General features: G+C 42.1%; 1 protein-coding gene across 1 annotated transcript in view; it reads right to left on the reverse strand.

Moving 5' to 3' along the window:
- Positions 1-1,406: 1,406 nt before the first annotated feature.
- The window catches only part of ZBTB10 (zinc finger and BTB domain containing 10), a gene marked incomplete in the record, with an annotated part of 24,411 nt that continues 2,636 nt past the window's right edge, over positions 1,407-23,181 (reverse strand). The window contains 3 exon segments of the mRNA XM_077492925.1: positions 1,407-3,487; positions 5,647-5,828; positions 7,996-8,061. Of these exon segments, the coding sequence (XP_077349051.1) occupies positions 3,092-3,487; positions 5,647-5,828; positions 7,996-8,061 (644 nt within the window).

Consider the following 23,181-nt stretch of genomic DNA (forward strand, 5'->3'; position numbering starts at 1 on the left):
ATATATATATATATTTTTTTTTTACACATTGTTTTCTATGTGACCTGCGTTGATACAGTACAAAAAAAAATATCATCTTACTGCGCACAGTGTGAAGGAGCCCTTAAACTGTCAGACGGGAGAACCATCCCCAATAAAAAAATAAAAAAAACACTTGGAAATCAGTTTCCAGCTTTTCATTTCTCTGCAATGTTTGCCGTGCAGTTTAAAACTGGTTGGTGAAGTTATCTGGCAGTTCTCTCAATTTGATAAATAAAGTCACAAAATTCTTATTTTTGGATAGTACTGGGGATTGCTCTAATGTCCACTTTCTTGGCCAAAAGATACATCAAGAGTCAGAAGCAGGAAGGAAAAAAAAAAAAAAAAAAAACCCCAAACAAATAAAAAAAAATAAAAAAAATATTGGTGAGGGCAAATGATACAAGCTCATAATCTATGACTCCATTACTTCTCTAAACAGATAGTCATTGCAATATTGCTCCCCCAAAAATATATATATTTATAAAATAAATAATAAAACTGTAAAGATAATTGCAGTTTGTACATATCTGAAAACTTCAACCTGACATGAAGGGACAATAATAAAGCATTTTGATAACAAGAAATTAGCTTGAGCACTCAGAATTGCCTGGCAGTCTACACAGAACTCCAAAGAGCTATTACAACTGATTTCAACTTATTATAAAAGCAAGAAAAATGATACAAAGCAAAAATATGACAACATACAGTACATATAGGTTTGGACAGGCTCTGTGCCACTAACAGCTGCGGCTTTTTGCTACCAGCAGTTCAATGGAGACGTCTTAATTCCAACCAATTCTCTCAAAATTCTTACATCTGTGAAAGGTGCCAAAAAGCTCCCACAGGAAACCCTTATAAGCCATTAGACTTCAAATTCACAACTTTCACCTGAGTAGAGAAGAGAGGGCTTCCAAAAAGGTCTGTCTGCAGCTCATAAAACCAAACAATCAATTTAGGAAGGTGGCCTTGTACTGAGAACTAGGGGGAAAAGTCACCAACTCACATCACTTCCTCTAGCCTATTACCACCCAACAGGTCTTGGTTTACACAGTTCCTTATATGTGGATCAATCTAAGAGCACTTGTCGGAAATACCGACCTGGCTATTCTCTAGATAAGGCTTCCTGGAAATGCACAGAATTATCAGAATAATGGGAATTTATATACCAGCTTTCTGCTCACTGGTGTTTGATTAGCTAGATAGGGAAAGTAATCCATGCTGCCCCAGCTGAGAGGTATCTGTACACAAAAGGTGTTCAAAGTAATATGGGACAAGTCACAGGATTTTAGCTAAGTCTACATACATTTTAATCAAATCATTGTGATGCTCTATTACTTTGTATGAATATTTTCAAGGTGATATAAATTAAATAAAAAAAAGCCATGAAAAATGTACGACCATTTTAATAGAATCAAAATGTGATTTTTTGACAAAAACAGCATAAAAATAAAACTATAAATACAACTGAAAATACTAATTGCATCCACAAAAAAGATCTATGCAAACATTGGCGCATGTGTGGGCAGCAACAGGCTAGTCATATCCCATTGAATATTTCATTACTTCCAGTGAAACATCCTAGATCTTACTTAGGGTGGACCCTTGTCTTACATGCCATTTGGTTGAATTGTAATGTGGTAATCAAGCTAGTTTCTTGGCAAACTGAAAATGTGTGCTCACAATCACATATTATAGCAGTAAGCTCCATTGGTGTTCTGACTAGTCACATCCCCAGTGAAATTCATCTAATGTATGGTTGGCCACAGATGTGTGTCAATGACACCTGCCTATACATGATCAATGGGCAGTGATGGGGTAGCTTCAATCAGTCCACAGTGATTGGAAACTAGTACAGAGCGCGACACGTGGGCAAGGAAGCAGCTATGCACCCAGCCAAGACAAAGAGTACTTAATTATCAGAGTAAAAAAACTACACCGAGAAAGAAATAAAATTGTGGGCAAATAGCCAAGTGCTAAAGTCAGGAAAACTTTGTGAAGGGTACATCGTATCCTCACTTTTAACACAAGGAGATCAAAAACGCAAGCCGGAGCATTCTTTTCTGCCAGACTATAAAAAACTGAATGCAGCCAATGTCTGCGCAGTATGAGGGGAAGAGAGAGGGGAAAAGAAAGGGGGGGGGGGGGGGGGAGAAAAGAAAAAAGCAGCAATTTATGATCATGTAACTGAACTAATAAAACAACTACAGTCCAGAGTGACTTGCATATCACTCCTGATCAGTAATCCCTTTATATGATGCAAAAATGTAGACAACCGCCGCAGCTCATGACAAGACAAATACATGACTTGAGCGCTCAGCTTGACGCAATTTTCAGAGACAGAACAGTAGAAACATAGGTTGCCACAAAGAGCCGACAAATAGTAAAAATAACTTAACAGGATGTGAATACCATTACAGTGAATCATTCAATATCAAGATCTAACTTCTACAGGTGGGCAAAAAAAGTGATCTAAAGCTAGCACTGCTTTAAATTCCACAAAGAACCTCCACCACAAATTCCCCCAAAGAAGCTGAGAACTTTTTAAATCAAATAAAGACCTGCAGCTGAGCTTAAAGCAGTGCAGCTGGATCCCTACAGTGAGGGAAAAAAGTTCTCAATATATTTAATAATATGTCCCACTCTTCTAGTAGTGTAAGGAACATCACATTCATACCACGATTCATCATTGCTTTTCATCCTAACCAAAACTGATACACGTATTAACATTACATTAGTAGTATTTAGACTTTGATAGGACCAACATAGCTATATCCTATAAATAAAAAATACATTTCTTTGATAACTGATTGGAGATGTTAGGACTCTGTAAATTTCATCCAAACGGCTGTATTCTGTACAGTCCTGTGCAAATTACTGGAAAAAATAAAATAAAATTAAAAAAAGATATTTTTTGCTATAAGGCTTTGACCCTACAGTTTTCACAGCAATAACTATTGTCCAGCACGGTACCATGTTTTACAAGCCTTCAGTTCAATGACGAATCATCAATCAAATTAAGCATCCTGTCCAGCTGCAGCACCCTTGAGTTGAAATGCCTATTGGCAGTCAGTCAGTCGTCTATTGTCATACAAACATCTCCTGATCCGTCCCATCGAGGCTGGGGTTTCTGTCTTTCCCACTGTGAAGGATCATTCTGTTCTCCCCAGCGTGAGGCGTCATTTTGCTCTGACCATCGAGTATGATCATTCGGATCTTCTCCTTCATCCACCAGGTCGTCATCTGCATCTACTGTCTCTACAGGGTCATTGTCATCGTATTCTTCATCTCTAGGGAAGTCATCCGTCACTTGCTCTACACCCGCCTCTTGGAGTCCTGGTTGGGATTTATCCACACAGTCTACGCAAACTCCATAGCGCCGTGATCCATGCCGAATTCCTACACTTGCTGCAAGCATGAAGATCTTTTTACATACCATGCACTTGTATTTCTTGTCTTTTTTATGCACCTAGACATGAAGTGAAATAAAAAGGCAGGCATAAGAATTGCAGAATTGTACAATGTATTTTAAAGACCACAAACAGGTCTACTCCATTAACAGTGGAAAGAAAGCGCAAAACAGATTATACTGAATGGAATTTCCTGGAGGACATCCAGCATCATCTAGTCTTTCCTCCTCAGTCTTATGGCTCTCTTCATACTTGTGTAAAATTTTAAAGCAGCCTAAAAAAAGTGCATTAGCACACTTATAGTATATTAATATGAGCAGTTAGGATGTGTTGTACAGGCGTTCATGTTCCATCAGGCAACAATTCTCAAACACCCGATGCGGTTTTTTACCAGGCAACAAAAAATGGAAAGTTAACAAATTTTGACAATTTGCAACCGCACAGTAAATGCACTGGCAGAGACATGTTTACTGTGTGGTTGTGGTGCGTTTCAATAGAAGTGAAGGGAGGCAGCTGCAAAGCATCAATGCTTGCTAAATGTAGCAGGCGGAGTTATTTTTGCATCGCTGCAACACTAAAGCCCCATACACACTATAAGATTTTATGCAGATTTTTTTCCTTCAGATTTACCAAAACCATATAATGAGGTCAAACCTTAGTAGTTTCAATTTGTATGCAATCAGGCAGGCCCTTGCACTACATGGTTTTGGTAAATCTGAAGACCAAAAAAAAAAAAAAAAAAAAAATCAGCAGAAAATCTGATAGTGTGTATGGGGCTTTATGCTACAATGTTGTGAACACCTCCATCCACTCCCCATGGGAACAATTTTGAGTGGCATTGATAGGCATTCGGGAAGCCTTAATAAAGGGGGACACAACCACCTATTTTTAATGCCTGTGATAACACCAGGCTGAATTGTGTGTCGGATGGGTGCTATAGATTAGCAGAGAGCTGGTCTATTCAAAGTACAGTCATTCACCATGGCAGAGAGATTTCTAGTTTCAATGGGCTGCAAGGGGTGCCAATTGGTACTACCGTAGCCCACCGACACATCCGCTGGCTTTCAAGTGGAAAGCCTGTTCAGAAGCAGAGTACTTGTCTGGGGAAGCACACATTGCACCAATGATTTACTGATCGTGGGTGCAATACATTCCAGGAAAAACTTAAAAACGCACTTTCTGCAAAAATATTGTGCATTTACCATTTTTTCCTGTAAAGGTGAACTTATTGTTTAAATGAAAGAGGGTAGTAAGCACATACACTTGTAAAAGTTGTTTGTCTGTACTTCTCCTGTGGCTCACAGGAGTGCAGTTTGTTCTGCACTCCTGTGACCCAATTTCAGCAGACCGAAGCCCGTTGTCAGCCGACGTCAGAGCCAGTCAAGGCTGGGGCAAGGTCGTGACAATATGGGCGGGATCCGCCCACAACCCTGAACCAGCACATGGCTCAGCAAGCCCCCGAGAGCCTGCGCTAGCCGCTTTCGCCCCCTCCACAGCTCAGCGTTGCAGTGATCGTGGGGGCCGAGTAGACAGCAATGACTGAGAACTGAGCGATCAGTGGGGCTTGATCATTCAGTTCTCAGTCTTAGAGGTGCTGGGGGACCGATGCTGCATCCAGATAGGGAAGTACGATGTTTAAAAAAAAAATAAAAAAAAATCCCATATTTCTTTTACTAAACATCCTCCCTTTTAGAAGCCAGAAGTGAATATTCTGCATTACTGCTGGCCCTCAATCCCAGCGGGTACAGACAGTCAGAGTTCCCACTGAAGATCAGGAATAAGAAAGATTCCCAATAATATAACCACGTGTGCCAGTGTTATTGATAACTGCTGACCTCGGAATTTGGCCATAAATTTTAGTTCATAAAATAGTTACACACAGTAACGTCATAAATGTACAATGGTTAGCTAGGGAAGGCTCTCTAAAGCTGCCCAAAGATGGATCGAAATTTCTACTGAACCGTCCGAATTTTGATCCCTGTATGGCTGTTCTCACTCAACAGAAGTTAATCTAACAAGCAACGTCAGTCGAGCGGGTGTGTTGGAAAACTTTTTCTGCCCGATTAAAAGGACACAGTGGAGAAGATGCCTCCATCCACCTTGTGTGGATAGGAGAAGCGGTTTCTCATCCCAATCAGCCTGCTGGCAGAATAAAATAAAAAAAAACATGCTCAAAAACAATACATTTTATATAGAGCCTTGAGAAGTAAAAACTTACCAAGGAATGTCTCTTGACATGCTCTCTTCTAGTAAACAGCTTTCCACAGATGTCACAGCTAAAAGATCTCACTCCCGTGTGAATGAGTAGGTGTCTTTTAAGTGTTCTTCTGTATTTTGCGACATAATTGCAGTGAGGACATTTTAATTTATTCATGTTCATTAGCCCAGTGGATGCATCTCCTAAAAAATAAAATATTGTAGACAATAATGAACTGCTGACAAGTGTGAATGTGTAGATTCAGAAGTCAGTCCACTGTAATGGAAGGAACATTCCCATACTCCAAAAAGCTATTTTTATACAAGACCAACTCATAGAAGAGAAACCAAAAATTAGGTTTTAAAGTATAGTTCAATGTTTAGTTTGATATAAAAAAAAAAAATAAAAAAAAAAAAGTTGACTTTATTAACAGAATAACAAACATGTTATACTTACCTGCTCTGTGCAGCGTTTTTGATCATTCTCTTCTCGGGTCCCCTGCCATGCTCTTGGTCCCTTCCTCCTGCCCAGTGCCCCAGAGCAAGCAGCTTGCAATGCTACAAGTCCATTTAAGGTCCATGGCTCGACCTGGCCTCCTCTTTCTCCTCATTGGCTCACTGGCTGTGATTGACTTAGCCAATGAGGAGGGAGAGTCCATTTAGAGCTGAGGCTCTCGTGCACATTGCTGAATGAAGATCAGGCAAGTATTAGGGGGAGCTGTTACACAGGATAGGTTTTTTACCTTCATGTAGAGAATACATGAAGGTAGAAATCCTTCAGCCTTTACAAACACTTTAAATCTCACTTTGTGTTAGTTTACCTTTACGAAAAAACTGCCTATACAGGTAAAGGACACCTGTGGATAAACAAACTGTGCTGCTTTGAAGATTCGAGGAAGCTTTAGACCCCTTTCACACCATGGCATTTTGCAGGAGCTATAGCGTTAGAAATAGCGCCTGCAATCCACCCTAAAAAAGCTGCACCATTGCATGTAGTGTGAAAGCCCAAGGGCTTTCACCCTACAGCGTTGTGCTAGCAGGACGCCAGGGAAAAGTCCTGCCAGCAGCTTCTTTGGAGCAGTGCGTTTACTGCTCCTCCACCGCTGCTCTCCATTGAAATCAATGGGACAGCACTGTAATACCGCTGGCAAAACGCCGCTATTGCCGGCGGTTTTAACCCTTTCTTGCCCGCTAGCGGCCGAAATGCATCGCAAATCCACAAATGGGCGGTGTCGTGCAAAAGGGGTCTTAGAGTTTATACATGGCAAAATGGAAGATGACAGGATGGTTCTGGAGGAGACGTACGTCATCTAAACCTAGAAGAGTTCCTGATGGGAAGAGAGAGAGATCAAACACCAGCCGATGGGATCTGGGCAGGCCACTATGTGTATGTGGTCCCACCCCTTTCCTGAAGCAGTCGTCCAATCAATGGCTGGTGTTTGATAGCTGCTGCCCACCCCCAACATTAACCCCCAACCTGTCCCAGGATCCAGCCGCCCAAAACCTCGGTTCTCTCCCTCATTTCTCCCCAGGATCACAAGTGCGGGCAGCCGACTGACAGCTTGTGGCTCCGCAGCTGGGTGCGCACAGCTCATGAGCGAGACATGCTGCGCCTTCTCAATGGCCGGGCAATCTTCTATGATGTCCCAGAAGATTGCAGGGAATGGAGAGAACTTCTGCTCGAGTCGCCTTGGCAGCCTTAGCGGAAGTGAGAGCTGGGTACCCACTTCAAACCCAAATGTGGCCTGTAAGGGGGTGAGGAGTTCTTAAAGAGGTAGTAAACCCTGATGAGTTTACTTCCTCTTTCATTCCCTGCAAAGGTAAAGCATAATGGACTACTATGCTAGCATAGTAGTCCATTATGTGTCACTACCTGACACAGGAGCCAGCGAAGTCACCGCTGTCCCCTGCAGTCCGGCGCATCCATCTTCTCGGTGGGTCTCGCTGCTCCGCCGCCGTCATTCGGCGAAGCCGTGATGACATCACTCCCGCGCATGCACACAGGAGCTCACCACTCACGGCATATCGCCGTTGACCGATATTTCTTGGACCTACAGGTAAGCCTTAATCTAGGCTTACCTGTAGGTCAAAGTTGCTTGTAAGGGTTTACAACCACTTTAAAGTGGAACTTCCACTTTTGGGTGGATAAAACTAAAAAAAATAATAAAAAATAAATAAAAAATTATTCACCATTTTCAGGCACCATTTACTTCAGCGGAGGGTGCAGCAAAACAAATGCTTTAATAGTTAGCATGGTGAATTGCTCAGCCACACAGTACACTGGTGGCTGAAAAGTGTGTTCTGGGAGCACATCCTTGGGTGCGTAGGTTTACCGATTCTTACATCAGAAATGAGAGACAAATGAGCTTACCATTCTCCCAAGCTTCTCTCGGCCAGGGCTCTGGGAACATGCCAAATTTGAACTCCTTTGAGGTGCCTGAAAATACACAATACATATATAAGTAAAACAAAAAAAAATAATCTGGAATTAAAAACTTCAACAACGGCTATGTAGTGTGTGCATTTAAGGCAATGCAGTCACCAACAGCACCACACTAAAGTAATAAAAAACACATAGTGACTGCAGAAGACAGGTGAGTGAGCTCTCCAGCCTACTTCTCTTGCACAATCCAATTATAAGCTTTGGGGGGGTGAAGAGGGAGGACAGAAGATGAAAACCCAGCATTGCCAAAACTATGCTATGAGGTAGGTCTGTGACGCTGTATAAGCACATGGAGGTGCTTTGCAGACACAAGGGAGCTCCAGAGTACATGTATTGGAGTGATTTCACCGGTCATATGCTTTTTATGTGTACTTATCCATTCCTGACACTTGGGGGACATGCACGCAGACGTCTGCAGGTGCCAAGGGAGCCCAAGAATAAAAACTCCCAACTTTTCATGCCCAGGTGGCCTTCATGACCAACCATAGAAAAGAATGGCTCTACAGTGTACACCAATGTACTCTTATAAACCATAATTCTCTTTTGCATGGCCATTTACCCATGCATGCACATATGGTGGCAAAAGCCTCTTTTGCTGGCACTGGACTCCCTCCCTATCAACAGAGCAGCACAGGGAACTGTCAGTGATACACTAATGCATTCCAGTTTAAGAATGCCCCACCTTCACTGAGGGGGAGACACTGCACCCCCACACATTGTAAAAGATGGGAAACTGTTTTATTCTCTAACTTTGCTATAGCTGCGATCGCCTGCTTTTGAGAGGGGGGGTGGGGGTAGAGGAGGAGGGCTGTCACTGGCCACTGCTAAAACCAATCACAGGCCTGCTAGCTCACCCACCATCTGGAGGAAGAGGACTTGCTTGGTTGTGACTACCAATCTCAGAAAGAAGGGATTTCCCTATGATTGAGAAAAAAATAAAAAAAAATAAAAAAAAAAACACACACAATCAGGTAACAGTTTATTCCTGAACCTGTGTCACTTACTACTGAAGGTACTGTGTGCCTTTAAGACATAGTGGGATGTGCAGGAAGCTAGAGTGGTGGAAGAGATGAGAAGGGGCTTCAAATAGTGGGACAGAAAGCAGGGTGTGTAGAGTAGTGGGGCAGATGTGAAAGGAAGTGTATTGTTTGGACAGAAGAGCAGGGTGAACAGAGGTGAGACGGATGTGCAGTGGGTACATTGATGGGGCAGATGAGAAAGCGGGTTACAGTGGTGGGGCAGATGTGCAGGGTAGTTACAGTGGTGGGGCAGGGGGGTGGACAGTGATCTGAGGTGTGGAGTTGCAGGAATTGGGGCTGATCTGAGGTGCGAGTGCAGGAAGTTAATATTTCACTACTACTCAGGTAGTTTACAGCATTTACGTTATAAATAATCCTTTTCGCGATTGAGAGTGTGAAGTTTATAACTTTTTTTCTTATAAAAATCATCACTCAATTTCTTTGAAAATATTTTTCCCTACACTGTGCTCAAAAGGCTGCCTACCCCTCCAGTATGGCAACCATCTGCAGTTATAAATAAAAGTGCCATGATGGATCTCACTATGGGTATGTGAGAATGGCCTTTTAGATCAGCTAGAATGAGAACAAAAGTACCAGTGAGGTCTTCATGGAACCTCCAGATAGAAATGCCCTGGCCTATGACAAGAACTTAGGAGCATAAATGAATAGAGATGTACTACATTTGCAAAATGCTTGTTGGGGATTGTGGCGTTATTTATCATACATTGCAATCATTTCCAATTTACAGAAACAGCGGGACTATAAATAGACCTTTTCCTAAATGACAATTTTATAAACCACCTTTTTTTAAGCAATTCCCATTGTAAATAATTTTCCCTATTCCAACCAACACATGCCACCACAGAAAGAAATGTGTAATGGTTAGTTGTGGCCCTAAATTTGTGTGTGGAAAAAAAAAAAAAACACACACACACACACACACACACACTTTATTTTTTATAGAACACACAAAATACATTTTTTTAATCTGCAAAATTTTACAAATGCTTTCCATTTAGATTTTCAATTCAGCTCACCATCACCATGATGATTCCTTATGCAGGTATAGCTATTGGGGGGGGGGGGGGTCATAGGAGGGCCAATGAGAGCTGCAGTGCTGGAGCTGAGCTCCTGTGCGTCTGTGTAAATCCATGACGTGAACAGGCAGCAGCTTTGGGCAGTTAAAATGGATGCAGCCAGACTCAGTGGAGGAAGATTTCTGCAGCATATATTGCAAGTACAGAATCACAGTATAGATAAAATATGCAAAGTGGTTGGAGGGAAGCTTTAGAATGGCAAATATGTTTATTACAAATTATGTGAGCAGACTGCAGTTCCTCTTTAAATGCCACCAAAGGAAAGCTCTAATTGAAGAAAATGATTCAAAATTCATATGGGTACAGTGTTGCATGACTGCACAATTGTCAAAAATGCGACAGCTGGGAAGAAAGGGGGTAAAAGTGCCCTGTATTGCGGTGGTTAAAGATGGCCATAAACGTGGCGATTTCAACCATTTTTCTTACACAAATAGTAATTGTTACATAATTGCTATGCAACATTGCCCCCCAAAAAACTAAAAGAACAAATTTGGAATCAAAAGTGATCGCTGCACAAAATTGCCATAGGTTTCATATGCATTGGAGTTGAGGATGTGGAAGGAAGGCTGGTACTAGGCTCCACATTTGCTGGATTGCCACCGAGTTAAACCCTACTGGGTCAATGAGGTGACCAAATCACGGGGGCTCTGTTTGGCCGAAGAATCCAGAAGGTGGACTATCATCCCAGGGTGCGTTATGGATGCTAAGGGCATTTTGCAAATGGAGATTAACAACCATACTGCATGTCCGGAAGTTGTTAATTCCTCCAACCTCACAATGTGATTGCGTTTAACAGCCAATGCCAGGGGTCTCAAGCTGGCAGCCCTCCAGCTGTTGCGAAACTACAAGTCCCATCATGCCTCTGACCGTGGGAGTCATGCTTGTAACTGTCAGCCTTGCAATGCCTCATGGGACTTGTAGTTTCGCAACAGCTGGAGAGCTGCCAGTTTGAGAACCCCGAGCTAAACTCTAGCTTCAGGAAGCACTTGGATCGACTTCTCCACCAAGCCTTCGGTTTTTCACTGCATCAGAGTAAAATAAAAAAAAAAGTGAAAAAAGTGTGCCACTTCACAATGGTCCTAAACTAAAGGCTGAAGGTTTTTTTTTTTTTGGTTTCTTATTGCACAAAAAGGTAAATAAAAATAAAAGATAAGTACATATGAGGCATAAGGAGTCTCTTGAATGGTTCTTTTTTTTTTCCCAAAAGTCTTCGGAAAACGTGGAAAGAAAATGAAAATTTAATTTTTTTCCACAGAACGTGATCAATTTATAAAAGATATTTCTAACACACAGCATGTACATAGCAACAATTACACCCCAAAATATATTCTGCAACCCGTCCCGAGTATGGCGATACCACATGAGACTTTTACACAGCCTGGCCATAGAGAGGTCTACCATTGTAGTAGTACCTTCAGGCATTCTAAAAGAATAAAATTACACATATAATTTCATTCCTTCCCATCACAATTTTGAAGGTCCTGGAGCACCAGGACAAAGTAATTACCCACAAAATGACTCCATTTTAGAAAGCAAACACCCTGACGTATAGTCTATGAGGCGTGGGCTGCAGATAGGTACTTGGGTATTCAGATGGGCTGTGACAGGTCCTCTTGATTGTGTTTATTGGCTCTCCTCTTCACACACGATCAGTGTGTGAGGAGGAGAGCCCAGTAACAGCTCGTTACTACGGTTTGTTGACATTCTGTGACCGGCTGTGATTGGACACAATTTCATTGGCTCTTTACCTCTATCAAGCTGCGTCAGTGTGACAAGCCTTGTCCCCGGTCACCGCTCATGAGTGCTGTGCAGGAGGACAATGCATGTGACCAGCTGTGATTGGACACAGCCGGTCACGTGGTAAAGAGGTAAACACTGATCTGGGATGGGTTGCGTCCCAAGGGACATACCTCATCCCGATCACCGCGGGGCCCGCAGGAGCGGCGAGAAGCCCAGGACGTCATATGATGCCTGCCCAGAGGGACAGAGTGTTCCTGCAGACATCATAGGACAATGGACTGGTATGGAAGTGGTAAAAGAGCAAAAATGAAGGTTTACAATCACTTTAACCTCTTTCCGCCTGCCCTATAGCCGACTGATGGCTTTAGAGCAGGCGCTTTCATCCGGGAGGCCGTCCTCATGTTTACCTCCACAATGCGCGCATCGGGGAAGTTTTGTGTTTGCCGTTACCCTCGGAGACAGGCAAACATAGATCGCTGTAAACGGCCAATCACAGCGGCCGTTTACAGTGCGATCTGCGTGTCCAACATATGAGATCATCTCTCAGCGCCGCTCTCCCTCCTCACACAGACAGCGTGCGAGAGGGGAGAGATGAACGGCTGCAGCGGCCGTAAGTGGGGAAAAAATAAAAAAAGTACCATGCTCCCCCAGTGCCACCTGCCCCCGGTGCCACGTATTAGTGCCATCTGTCATCAGTGCCACCTGTCATTGTCCTGGTGCTCCAGGGCCTTCAAAAGTGTAATAGGTAGTCAACAAGTTAGATGTGTAATTTATGCTCCTAGAACATGTGACGGCGCTCCCTGCATGTTGGGCCTCTCTATGTGGCCAGGCTGTGAAAAAGTCCCACACATGTAGTATTGTAATACTCAGGAGGAGTAGCAGAATTTATTTTGGGGTGTCATTTGTGGTATACACATGCCATGTGAGAGAAATAACCTATTACAATGACAATTTTGTGGAAAAAAAAAAAAAAAAAAAGTTAAAAAATTTAAAATCTTAATTTTGCAAAGAATTGTGTGAAAAAAAAAAAAATATGACAAGATCAAAAAGATCAAATGCCTCTTACTAAATACCTTGGAATGTCTACTTTCCAAAAAGGGGTCATTTGGGGGGTATTTGTACTTTCCTGATTTGTTCGGGTCACAAGAAATGAGATCGGCCACCAATACATCAGATGAGATCAATTTTGTATGATTTGCAATATAGCTTGTAGACTCTCTAACTTTCACAAAGACCAAATAATATCCACCAATTTGAGTTATTTTTACAAAAAGACATGTAGCAGTATAAATTGTGGCCAAAATGTTATGAAGAAAAAATTTATAATTTGCATAATTTTGTCACAGAAACAAAGAAATATGCAGGGTCTTTTTTCATTTATAGCGCAAAAAATAAAAACCCCAGAGGTGATCAAATACCACCAAAAAGAAAGCTCTATTTGTGGGGGGGAAAAAAAAAAGAAAAAAGGACAAAAAATTAATTTGGGTACAGTGTTGCATGACTGAGTAATTGTCAAAGTGTGAGAGCACCGAAAGCTGAAAATTGGTCTGGGCAGGAAGGGTGTTTAAAGAGGAAGTAAACCCTGATGAGTTTACTTCCTCTTTCATTCCCTATAAAGGCAAAGCATAATGGACTACTATGCATCACATAGTAGTCCATTATGTGTCACTTACCTGACACAGGAGCCCGCGAAGTCACCGCTGTCCCCTGTAGTCCGGCGCATCCATGTTCTCGGTGGGGTCTCGCAGCTCCGCCGCTGTCATTCGGCGAAGCCGCAATGACGTCACTCCTGCGCATGCGCACGGGACCCGAGACGCGTGGCATCTTCGTCATCAAGGATGCCACACTCAGTGCGCCTGCGTGCCGCTGTCTACGGTGCCCGTCTTCGGGCAAAATATCTCCTAAACCGTATAGGTTTGGGAGATATTTCTTGGACCTACAGGTAAGCCTTAATCTAGGCTTACCTGTAGGTCAAAGTGGTTTGTAAGGGTTTACAACCACTTTAAGTGCCCAGTAAGCAAGTGGTTAAAGATAGTGCGTTTATAAGCACATTTACTTTGTCAGGAAATTGCATATGAACCAGTTCATTGCCGGCAGCAAACAGAAGCCAATTCTTACAAGAAATAGTGTAGACAAAATAGTCACACTCCCATCTGAAGCATTTGTATGTACATAGCCTTTGTCTGGGCAAACATCTCAAATTACAGTCATAACGGAGGGTGTGACCCAACGACACAATCAACCTAACATAATTGAGCCCCCAGGTGCATTTCTTTACACTGCCTAATTACATCAACCAATTGTAAGGAAAAACAACTCCATACTCCATGGAAAGGCAGCACTACTGATCTCAAATCATTACTAAAAAAAAAATCAAAAAAAAAAAAATCGATTAACTACCTAGAACAGCAAGTCATTTTTTCATTGTATGGGGAAGAGGTATAGCTCTGATATATGCCACCAATGTTTCTGTCAAAAACAACTACTAAAGTGCTCTAATTTAACTATCAAGGGTCAGAACAAGCTTTTCAGAAATAATAAAAACCAAAGAATTTGGCGTCAAGTTTTTTTTTCCTCTAAAGCGGACCATAGAGGATACTATTTTCTTTCCCTCCGCCATGGGTGGAAGAAAAGGTTAAAAAAAAAAAAAAAAAAAAAAATGTATATATAGGATTCCCCAAACCAAAACACAGCTAGTGTTGATGGGGGGAATGCCCCTCACTGCACTATTGTATTCTGCCAGTGGGTGGGGGGTGTACACAGAGCATTCCCAGAAGGCAGAATACAATGGTCACTGCTTGTGGTTATAGTCGCTTGGCAGTAACCATGTGCAGAAAAAAAAAAAATCCAACAGGATGATCAGCTTGGGTACAATTAGCCTCCCCATACATGGATCGAAAAAAAAAACTAATAAAAATCCTGCTGAACTAGCCAAAAAAAAAAAAAAATACATAAAGGCCCGTGCACACGGGCAGAATGTCAGGAAACAAACAGGCCGACATTCAGCCTGTGAATATGTTGGTCTGTCCGACAGAAGCCAGCCACTTAGCTGGCATCTGTCAGAAGAGCTGCTGACCCACTCCCGATCATTGATCTCATTGCCAATGGCAGAGAGTGTTGATCGGAATGATCTGATGGGTCAGCCCCCCGCCCTGAACACAACAGCTCAGCGGAGGAGATGGCTGAACTAAGCTCGCACGATTGGTACAGTGTGACCAGAGCAGTCAGTTTTTTGCAGGTTGCACAAATTTTTTTTTTTTTTTTTTTTTTTTAAATAGCCCGACAGTGTATCATCATCCCACAATTCCCTGCATAGCTGAAAATCAAACCAGTATACAAGCAAGCCAGACTATAACACAGTAGTGCTGCCAACCTAGAGGAAGAGCACAGGGGGAACTTCAGGTGATGAGGATTTTTCTAAAGAGACCAGTGAACAAGTAGGTGAAATGTAAAGATGCAACAGGCAAATAACTAAAATCTTTCCCTTTTAAAAAAAAAAAAAATGCATTTCAAAATATGTGCACACATGCAAAATGCAATACATTTCTCCTTTGCTTTAACAGTTAAAAACAGGCTTTGCAGGTGCTGCAGGACTCTAATCTCTATGACCTCTGGGTTGAGCTTCACTGGCAGGAAGTCCCCAGAGGTCATAGACTTTTCCCTACCTCTCTTCCTGTTATGTTAGATTTCTAAACTGTCAAAGGGGGCATATAATGTGCAGTATAGTCTGCATTTGACTACTCCCTCCCTGCAGCCTCAGAGTTCCTCCTCATTTTTACACAGCTCAGTGTGGCGGTGTATGGGCACCCCCTTGCAGCCTGCAACTGGGGGGGGGGGGGGCAGTTCTCTCTGCCTGCTGGCATTTTCTACCCTCTGTTCAGTCGTTCTCTGCAAAATTGTACCCTACAATAGATTTGCTGATGTGGCAGTGCAAAAAAACAAACCAAAAAAATAAATAAAAAGCAAACACACAGAAGACGTTGAATACTTGATAATTCTACAAGTTTTGGATAAAGCTGCACTGAACAGAGAAGGCATACAACGGCGGTTGAACCTACCTAAGGCACAACCCAGTTGTGGCAAAATAAAAATAAAATAATGAAAGTTTCTTTAAAAAGGAAATATTACATTTCCTCCCCCTGACACAGTCACCTACATCAGAATTATTTTGGGAGGTTTCTCCAAGACGGTAGTTTTTTTTTTTTATTATAGCCACAGGGAAGAAGTTTTGCGGGTATCCATGTACATTTTGTCCTAGTGATTTTACAGGGGAATGTAAAAAAAATAAAGAAACTGCTTAATGAAAGAGGGTGTTCCTAGTGTGTAAATTACTGTATCCAAATCATCATTTGATAGGTAAAGAGATTGTATATATTTTTGACTATGGTTGGAGATTCGGGGGGGGGGGAAAGAGAGAGCGAGAGAGAGCGCCAGAGAGGAGAATACACACTGGTTCTCTTCCATTAGAAGGTTCTGATGTCACAAGCCCTGTCCCTTCCCTGGCATTTCCTCTCTGGGCAGCAGGTACAGATTCAAATGCACACCATCCAAGTTTGGAACAATGCACCAGCTCCCGTCCATGTGTCAAAATTTTGACATGTGGCTGTGTCCTTGCAGCCACCACATCTACATACACCTCTAGAGGGTGTCTACACGCAGCCTGGAGGTTGTGTTGTGAATGACAGCTCTCCAGCTTGTCATCAGCTTCCACTCTTTCCTGACTATCTGGTGGCTACACTTAGGCTTCATGTATATGGGACATTGTTTAACCTCTCCTAACAATTTAACTTGACAGCTAGAAACCGGCGTCTAAAAACCTCGTTTTTTTTTGTAAATGAAACCCTGCTAAATGCAATTTACCGCATTTACAAGCGGCTACAGGCATCTGGTGTTCAAAATGCCTCTAAACAACCGTCTGAACCCATTTTTTTTTGCATTCCAAAAAAGGCTTCTAAAACTTAACTGCCTAGAAACAGCTGGCCCTGTGTACATGTATTGATAAAATAACAGGAGAGATTAGGGGCAGCTGAAAAAAAAAAAAGGCCCATCTGCTCCTAAACATCCGTTTACCAGCAGCAGTGTTCATGAGGGCCTTAGTCTTGAATACAAAAAAGTTGACAGAGGAGGCACGGAGCTTAAATTGGATGTAAAACCTCTTATACCCAGTGAAGTGACGGGAACAGCTTCAGATGATACACAGGGATGAAACAAATATCCCTACATACGTTTTACATGTATATCTGCTGCCTTCAGCTTTCTACATTCTTTAGAATGTGCACATTATGTTAGAAATGTTTGCTTCCAGTGGGCAGAGGAACAAAAACTTGCAGAGCTGTACTGTGAATAGACCAGCTCTCTGCTAATCTCCAAGTTCCCTCCCCAACACAAATTTCCAGCTGCTTTCATCTCCTGTGTCAGAGAACTTGTCAGAAGTTATCACGCTGATAACAGGAATGAAGCAACAGAAAGACACAGTGACAGGACTTTTGAGAGGGATAAGTAAACACTACAGATATGTGCTTAGGTCAGATTTCTATAATGGGGCTTACAGCCTCTTTAAAGATTAGAAGAGGGGGGGGGGGGGGGGGAGGTGGCTTCAGTGCTGGTTTAACTCCTTCATAGGAACACCCATAAATTGGGCTTCAGCCTGGGTGGAGCTACAGTCAACACTTAGAGAAAAGAAATGTAAATTTGACATAAAAACCACTGCACACATCTAAACACAGTGCTATGAAAGGAAGTCTAGCACTGCGATTGGCTCCTCACAGCCTGCTCTGTAAGCTGCCACTGGCCTGGGTAGCATGCCAGTATTCTCAATGTACAATACGGGGTTAATGTGCCTGTACTGTACATAACGAAGCGGAGGCTCTATCCACAGACTGGAGTTTGGGCAGAGAAGGGTACCGGAGCTGCCTGACACAGGGTATAAAGTAAATGATACGGCCAGTACTGTGCACCCCTATACATATTGCACATTTAGCACTTGCAGTGCAGATGGTTACTGCACTGGTGATTTTTATGCAATTCCTGAAGCTCGCCTTTACAAGCTCAAGGGCAGTTTTAGTTCCAATTAAAATAAAGATATTCTCACTGTAGGACACATGTTATGGGTGATCAGAAAGACACAGAATCATCCATTAGACCAGGGCTTCGACAAACCCCGGTCGCCAGGTCGCATTTGCGCCTAGATTTCGTGTCCTGGCGACTGGGGCAACGCTGCTGGGGTATCCTGTCCCCATTTGGACCCCGAACTCCGCCGCGCAATTCCATCGGGCCGCGCCGGCCAGTAATTGAGGCCGTGGCTTTGCGGCCTTCTAAAATCTTTCGGTAGTCTGGCGCCATCTTGTGGTGGATGTAGAAATTACACCCTATTCCAATAATGCCAATTCCTAATGGAGTGAAGCTCCCCTGCCTGTTTTTTTGCCCAACGGTGAGTGTGGTGGCTGGTAAATGGCTTCTCATTATATTATATTATATTATATATATATATATATTTTTTTTTTTTTTTTTTGTAAAAAGTAAAAAAAAAAAATTATTTTAATTAAGGAAAAAAAAAATATTATTTGTAATCCTCCCTACTTGACCCCTTTCACAAGGGCTGTCTGATCAGGTTCACCTGTCAGTTTTTCAGGCAGACCTGATCGAACCCTTAGCAGGGAAATGGCAGTAAATGAGCGGGAATATGTCGGAAATAATAGTCACATTCTTTTGTTAACCACTTCGTGCCCGCGCTATAGACGAAAGATGTCTACAGCGCGGACACCAATTGCCGGGAGGGCGTCCCTAGACATCCTCCTGTTTACTTCCCCTCTGCACGCCGCCATGGGCGAGCATCGGGGAAGTTCTGTGTTGGCCGTGTCCCTTGGATACAGCCAATCACAGATCATGCTAAATGACCAATCACAGCGGCCATTTAGCACTCGAGCGGTGTGTCCAATGAGAGGTGATCTCATATGTGGGGGGCTGGGGGCTATCTTCCCCTCACTCGTCTCCATGTCAGGCCAGGGACAGGTCCAGATCGCCGTCACCGACCTGGCTCCTAACTTTTTTAGCTGGCTCCTAGATTCCAAGCAAATTTGTCAACCCCTGCATTAGAACACACACACACACACACACACACGTTCTTGTCCACGAGTCTGGATAAGTATTACTAGTGCTCGTTTGTAAAAGTTAATTTACACAGGCCATGGTATAGTAAGCAGCAGTTATTAAAATTCACCTGACTTAAGTACTGCTGAAGAGGTTTTACCTCCAATGGGTCACAATAAAAATGGCTAACTCTACTATATGCACACGTACACATATGCCCCAGATGCTTTAGTAACTGATCAGAGGTTAGAACTATCCTAGGTTGGATATAGCAGGTTTACCAGGAGAAATATTTGTGCAATGTGGTTATCACCCAGCTGCCCTGCACTCCTGTTTCTTTCTGGTACAGGGCAGTGAAATGCTTCACCCTTTGTTCTAGGGCAATTGTTTTCACTACGGATATGATGCATGCAAGTTTGCCAGGTCCTGTGTGTGTCATTAATTTATGCCAAACGCCCAATTTTTGCCGTATGGCACATGAGCCAAATCTAAGCATTCTAAAAAAGGATTTTTTTCTCCTCTTTTGTAAATAACAAACATGTTATACTTAACTGCTCTGTGCAATGGACACAGATCAACCCCGAGCCTCTTCTTTTCAGGTCCCCCACACTGGCAGTCCTGGGTTCTCCCAGCAGCTGAGTGCCACCAAAGCGCAAGCCTCTTGCTATGGGGTTCCAAACCACGCACTGCGTGTCCATTTACACTAAGCTCTGCTAACCCCTGCTTCCTCGCCAACCCCCCGCTCTCTTGCACATTGCCTCACTGGCTGTGATTGACAGCAGCTGGAGCCAATGGCTTTCACTGCTGTGTGAGTCAACGAGGAGAGAGACCTGGGAGAGCCGCTGTTCTCATACACATTGCCGAACCTTTAGGACCACTTTAAAGCTGCATGTTACCACCCCCCAGTAATGATACTTTTAGGGCTGCAACTAACGATTATTTTCATAATCGATTAATTGGTTAATAACCTTAAAAAAAAAAAAAAAAAGTGGGTCAAATTGACGTTCATTTTCAACCACACCAAACGGGAAAATTTGGAAATAGAAAACTTCTCGGTCAAAGGACTTTTCAGACAGTATGTGTTTTTTGTTCAGAAATGAAGTGAAAATTTCAAACAAAATTCTTTGATTCAGTGAATGTACAAAGCTTTTTCATCTGAATATTCTCACCTGAAAATTGATCTATGTGGCCAGCATAAGGCTTGTACCAACACCTATGCAGTTTTTGCTTTTGATCTGTTTCTGCAGTACTTTTTGCTGCGCGTTTTGATTTTTGTGCACATGATTTTAATGCAATTTGCTTTTTTTTTTTGGGGCAGATTAAAAAACACAAATTGCTGCAAAAACGCATTACATTCTTTTCTGCGGCTTCTCCATTGAAGTATATTGAACCAAAAAAGCACCGTTTTGCGTTAAAAGTCCCCGACCCTTTCCAAATATGCAGCGACTGAAAAAGCACAGATTTGAACATGTCCCATAGGAAACCATGTAAATGAACTGTAGTGAGTTTTTGCAGAAAGCACCAATAAACACATAGATGTGAACCAGGCCTAAGATTTTAGTAACATAATGGGGTTAAAAATATTAAAATTAGCCCTTTATAGTACAAAAAAAAAAAAAAGCAGATAATCACTACTGGAAGGGGTTAATTTTTTTTACCGTAGAACAGTGAATGTACTATCTACAGTAGTGATTATATATTTGTACTATAGTTTTTTGTTTTTAACCCCCATTATGTTACTGGCCGATCGATTATGAAAATAGTAATCAATCAATCGATTAGTTGTTTCAGCCCTAGATGCTTTGGTAACATGCGTGCTGATGCAGTACAACTGCTAATTCAGCCACAACCTTATGGCCACCGACAGTTAATCGAATCTTAGTGCACACAGTACCAGAAAGCATATCTATGTTGACTACTTGAGATGAACACTGACCTCACCAATTTCAGTGCATTACATCAAGTGAACAATAAAAAGGTAAGAGTATAGAAACACAAACACTGCTGGCCAGCAAAGGTTGGGACAAGGCGTTTGAAATAAAATCTTTTGTGAGACATTTCTATATATGGAAAGATTTACACAAAATTAGTACAATGTAGGGTTTGCGCCAATACCACTTTAAGACCGAAGACAAGCACCAATACTTTTCACCTCCCAAGTAGTCGCTGATACAGATTACTAATACTTTTATTTATTTTTTTTGGACATATCATGCGACAGTGGCACTAATATGCAGCACTGATGGACTGGTCAGTAGTTATATTTTTTTACAGCGCCCCCCCCCCCATTTTTTTTATTTAACCGCTTCCCACTCGGCTGTTATGCCGGAGGAGCGGGAGGGGACGTCCCCCCCTCCCACCACTGTTACCGGTGCTCCCGGTCAAATCGGGAGTACCGATGCACTGTCTGATGCCTCCGGCTGCTGAGGAGGAACTGAACGAAGCCGTTATCGGCTTCGTACAGCCTCCAAATAGTAAACACAGAAGCGACGTCATGATATCACTTCCTGTTTACTCGGCTGCCAAATGGCGCCGTATTAAAATTTTATATATACACACACACACACATACAGTATTCAGAATCGCCGTTTTCGGCGATCTGAATACTTTGAAGTGTAAAGGAGGGGTCTTTTAGACTCCCGATTCCTCCATAAAGAGTACCTGTCACCACCTATTAATGTCACAAAGGATGTTTACATTCCTTGTGACAGCAATAAAAGTAACCAATTTATTTTTTTTTATTTTTTTAACAATTTATTCATTTTAAAATTAAAAAAAAAAAAAAAAGCGCCCGCCGTCCCCGTGAGCTCACGAAGCAAAGAAAACGCATACGGAAGTCACGCCAGCATATGTAAACGGTGTTCTAATCACACATGTGAGGTATCGCCGCGATCGTCAGAGCGAGAGCAATAATTCTACCACTAGACCTCGGTAACGCTAACCTGGTAACTGCAAAAAAAAATTAAAGTGTCGCCTAATGAGATTTTTAGGTACCGTACTTTGTCGTCATTCCACGAGTGCGTGCAATTATAAAAGTGTGACATGTTTGGTATCTATTTACTCGGCGTAACATTATCTTTCACATTATGCAAAAAAAAAAAAAAAAATAGGGCTAATTTTACGGTTTTTTTTTTTTTTTTTTTATTCATGAAAGTGTCCCTTTTCCCAAAAAGTTGCGTTTAAACACCACTGCGCAATACCGTGTGACATAAAATATTGCAACAATCGCAGTTTTATTCTCTAGCATCTCTGCTTAAAAAAAAAAAAAAAAAAAAAAAATTATATATATATATATATATATATATATATATATATATATATATATATATATATATATATATATATATATATATATATATATATATATATATATATATATATATATATATCATATATATATATATATATATATATATATTAGTATATATATATATATATATATATATATATATATATATATATATATTATACTATTTAAATATTCTTTATTATTATCAGTCCTGTTGGTGGGCTTTGGTGAGATATTGGGGGTGTAAACAGACATCTCCCCCTTTGAGACAGGAAAAGGGACCAAGGACACAGAATTCCCCAGTCCCTTTCTCTGCAGCTTCAACTGCACAGGAAGAATGGACAGGAGACAGAGGCTCCTGTTCATTCATAAACAGACATCGTAAACACGAATTACAATGCTCAGTCATGAATGGACAGAGTCAGTGATCGCTCACTCTGTTCATTCTGAAAAAGGAGCCGGTAAACTACAAATTTACCGGCTCCTTCCTCTGCTCTCCGTCCTGACAGGGGGAGCGGAGGAGGGCAGAGGAGCACAGAGTGGGACCATAGTAGACCCGGGGAGCCGGCAGAGGACCCTGGGAGCAGCAGGACGACACGGGGAGACGCTATAAAAAAGGGACATACGAGCACCCTTTATATTTCCACATCTGTCAGGCTCCCGCTAATCACAAAGCTTCAAGGATAGTGGTGTCAGACAGACATTTGATATTAACTCTTTCGCAGGAGGATTTCCTTGGACATTGTATTTTTTTTTTTGGACGCCATACACTTTGGCACAATTTTGTGTGTTTTTTGTCTATATTCTGGAGACAGAGGGGGACCAGAGCAAACTCAAGGAGCTGGCAGAGGACCTGGGGAGCAGCAGGAGGACACAGGGG

Source organism: Lithobates pipiens, unplaced genomic scaffold (assembly GCF_037356315.1).
Source record: "Lithobates pipiens isolate NorthernLeopardFrog02 unplaced genomic scaffold, aLitPip1_a1.2 Scaffold_19, whole genome shotgun sequence".
Lineage (NCBI taxonomy): Eukaryota > Metazoa > Chordata > Amphibia > Anura > Ranidae > Lithobates > Lithobates pipiens.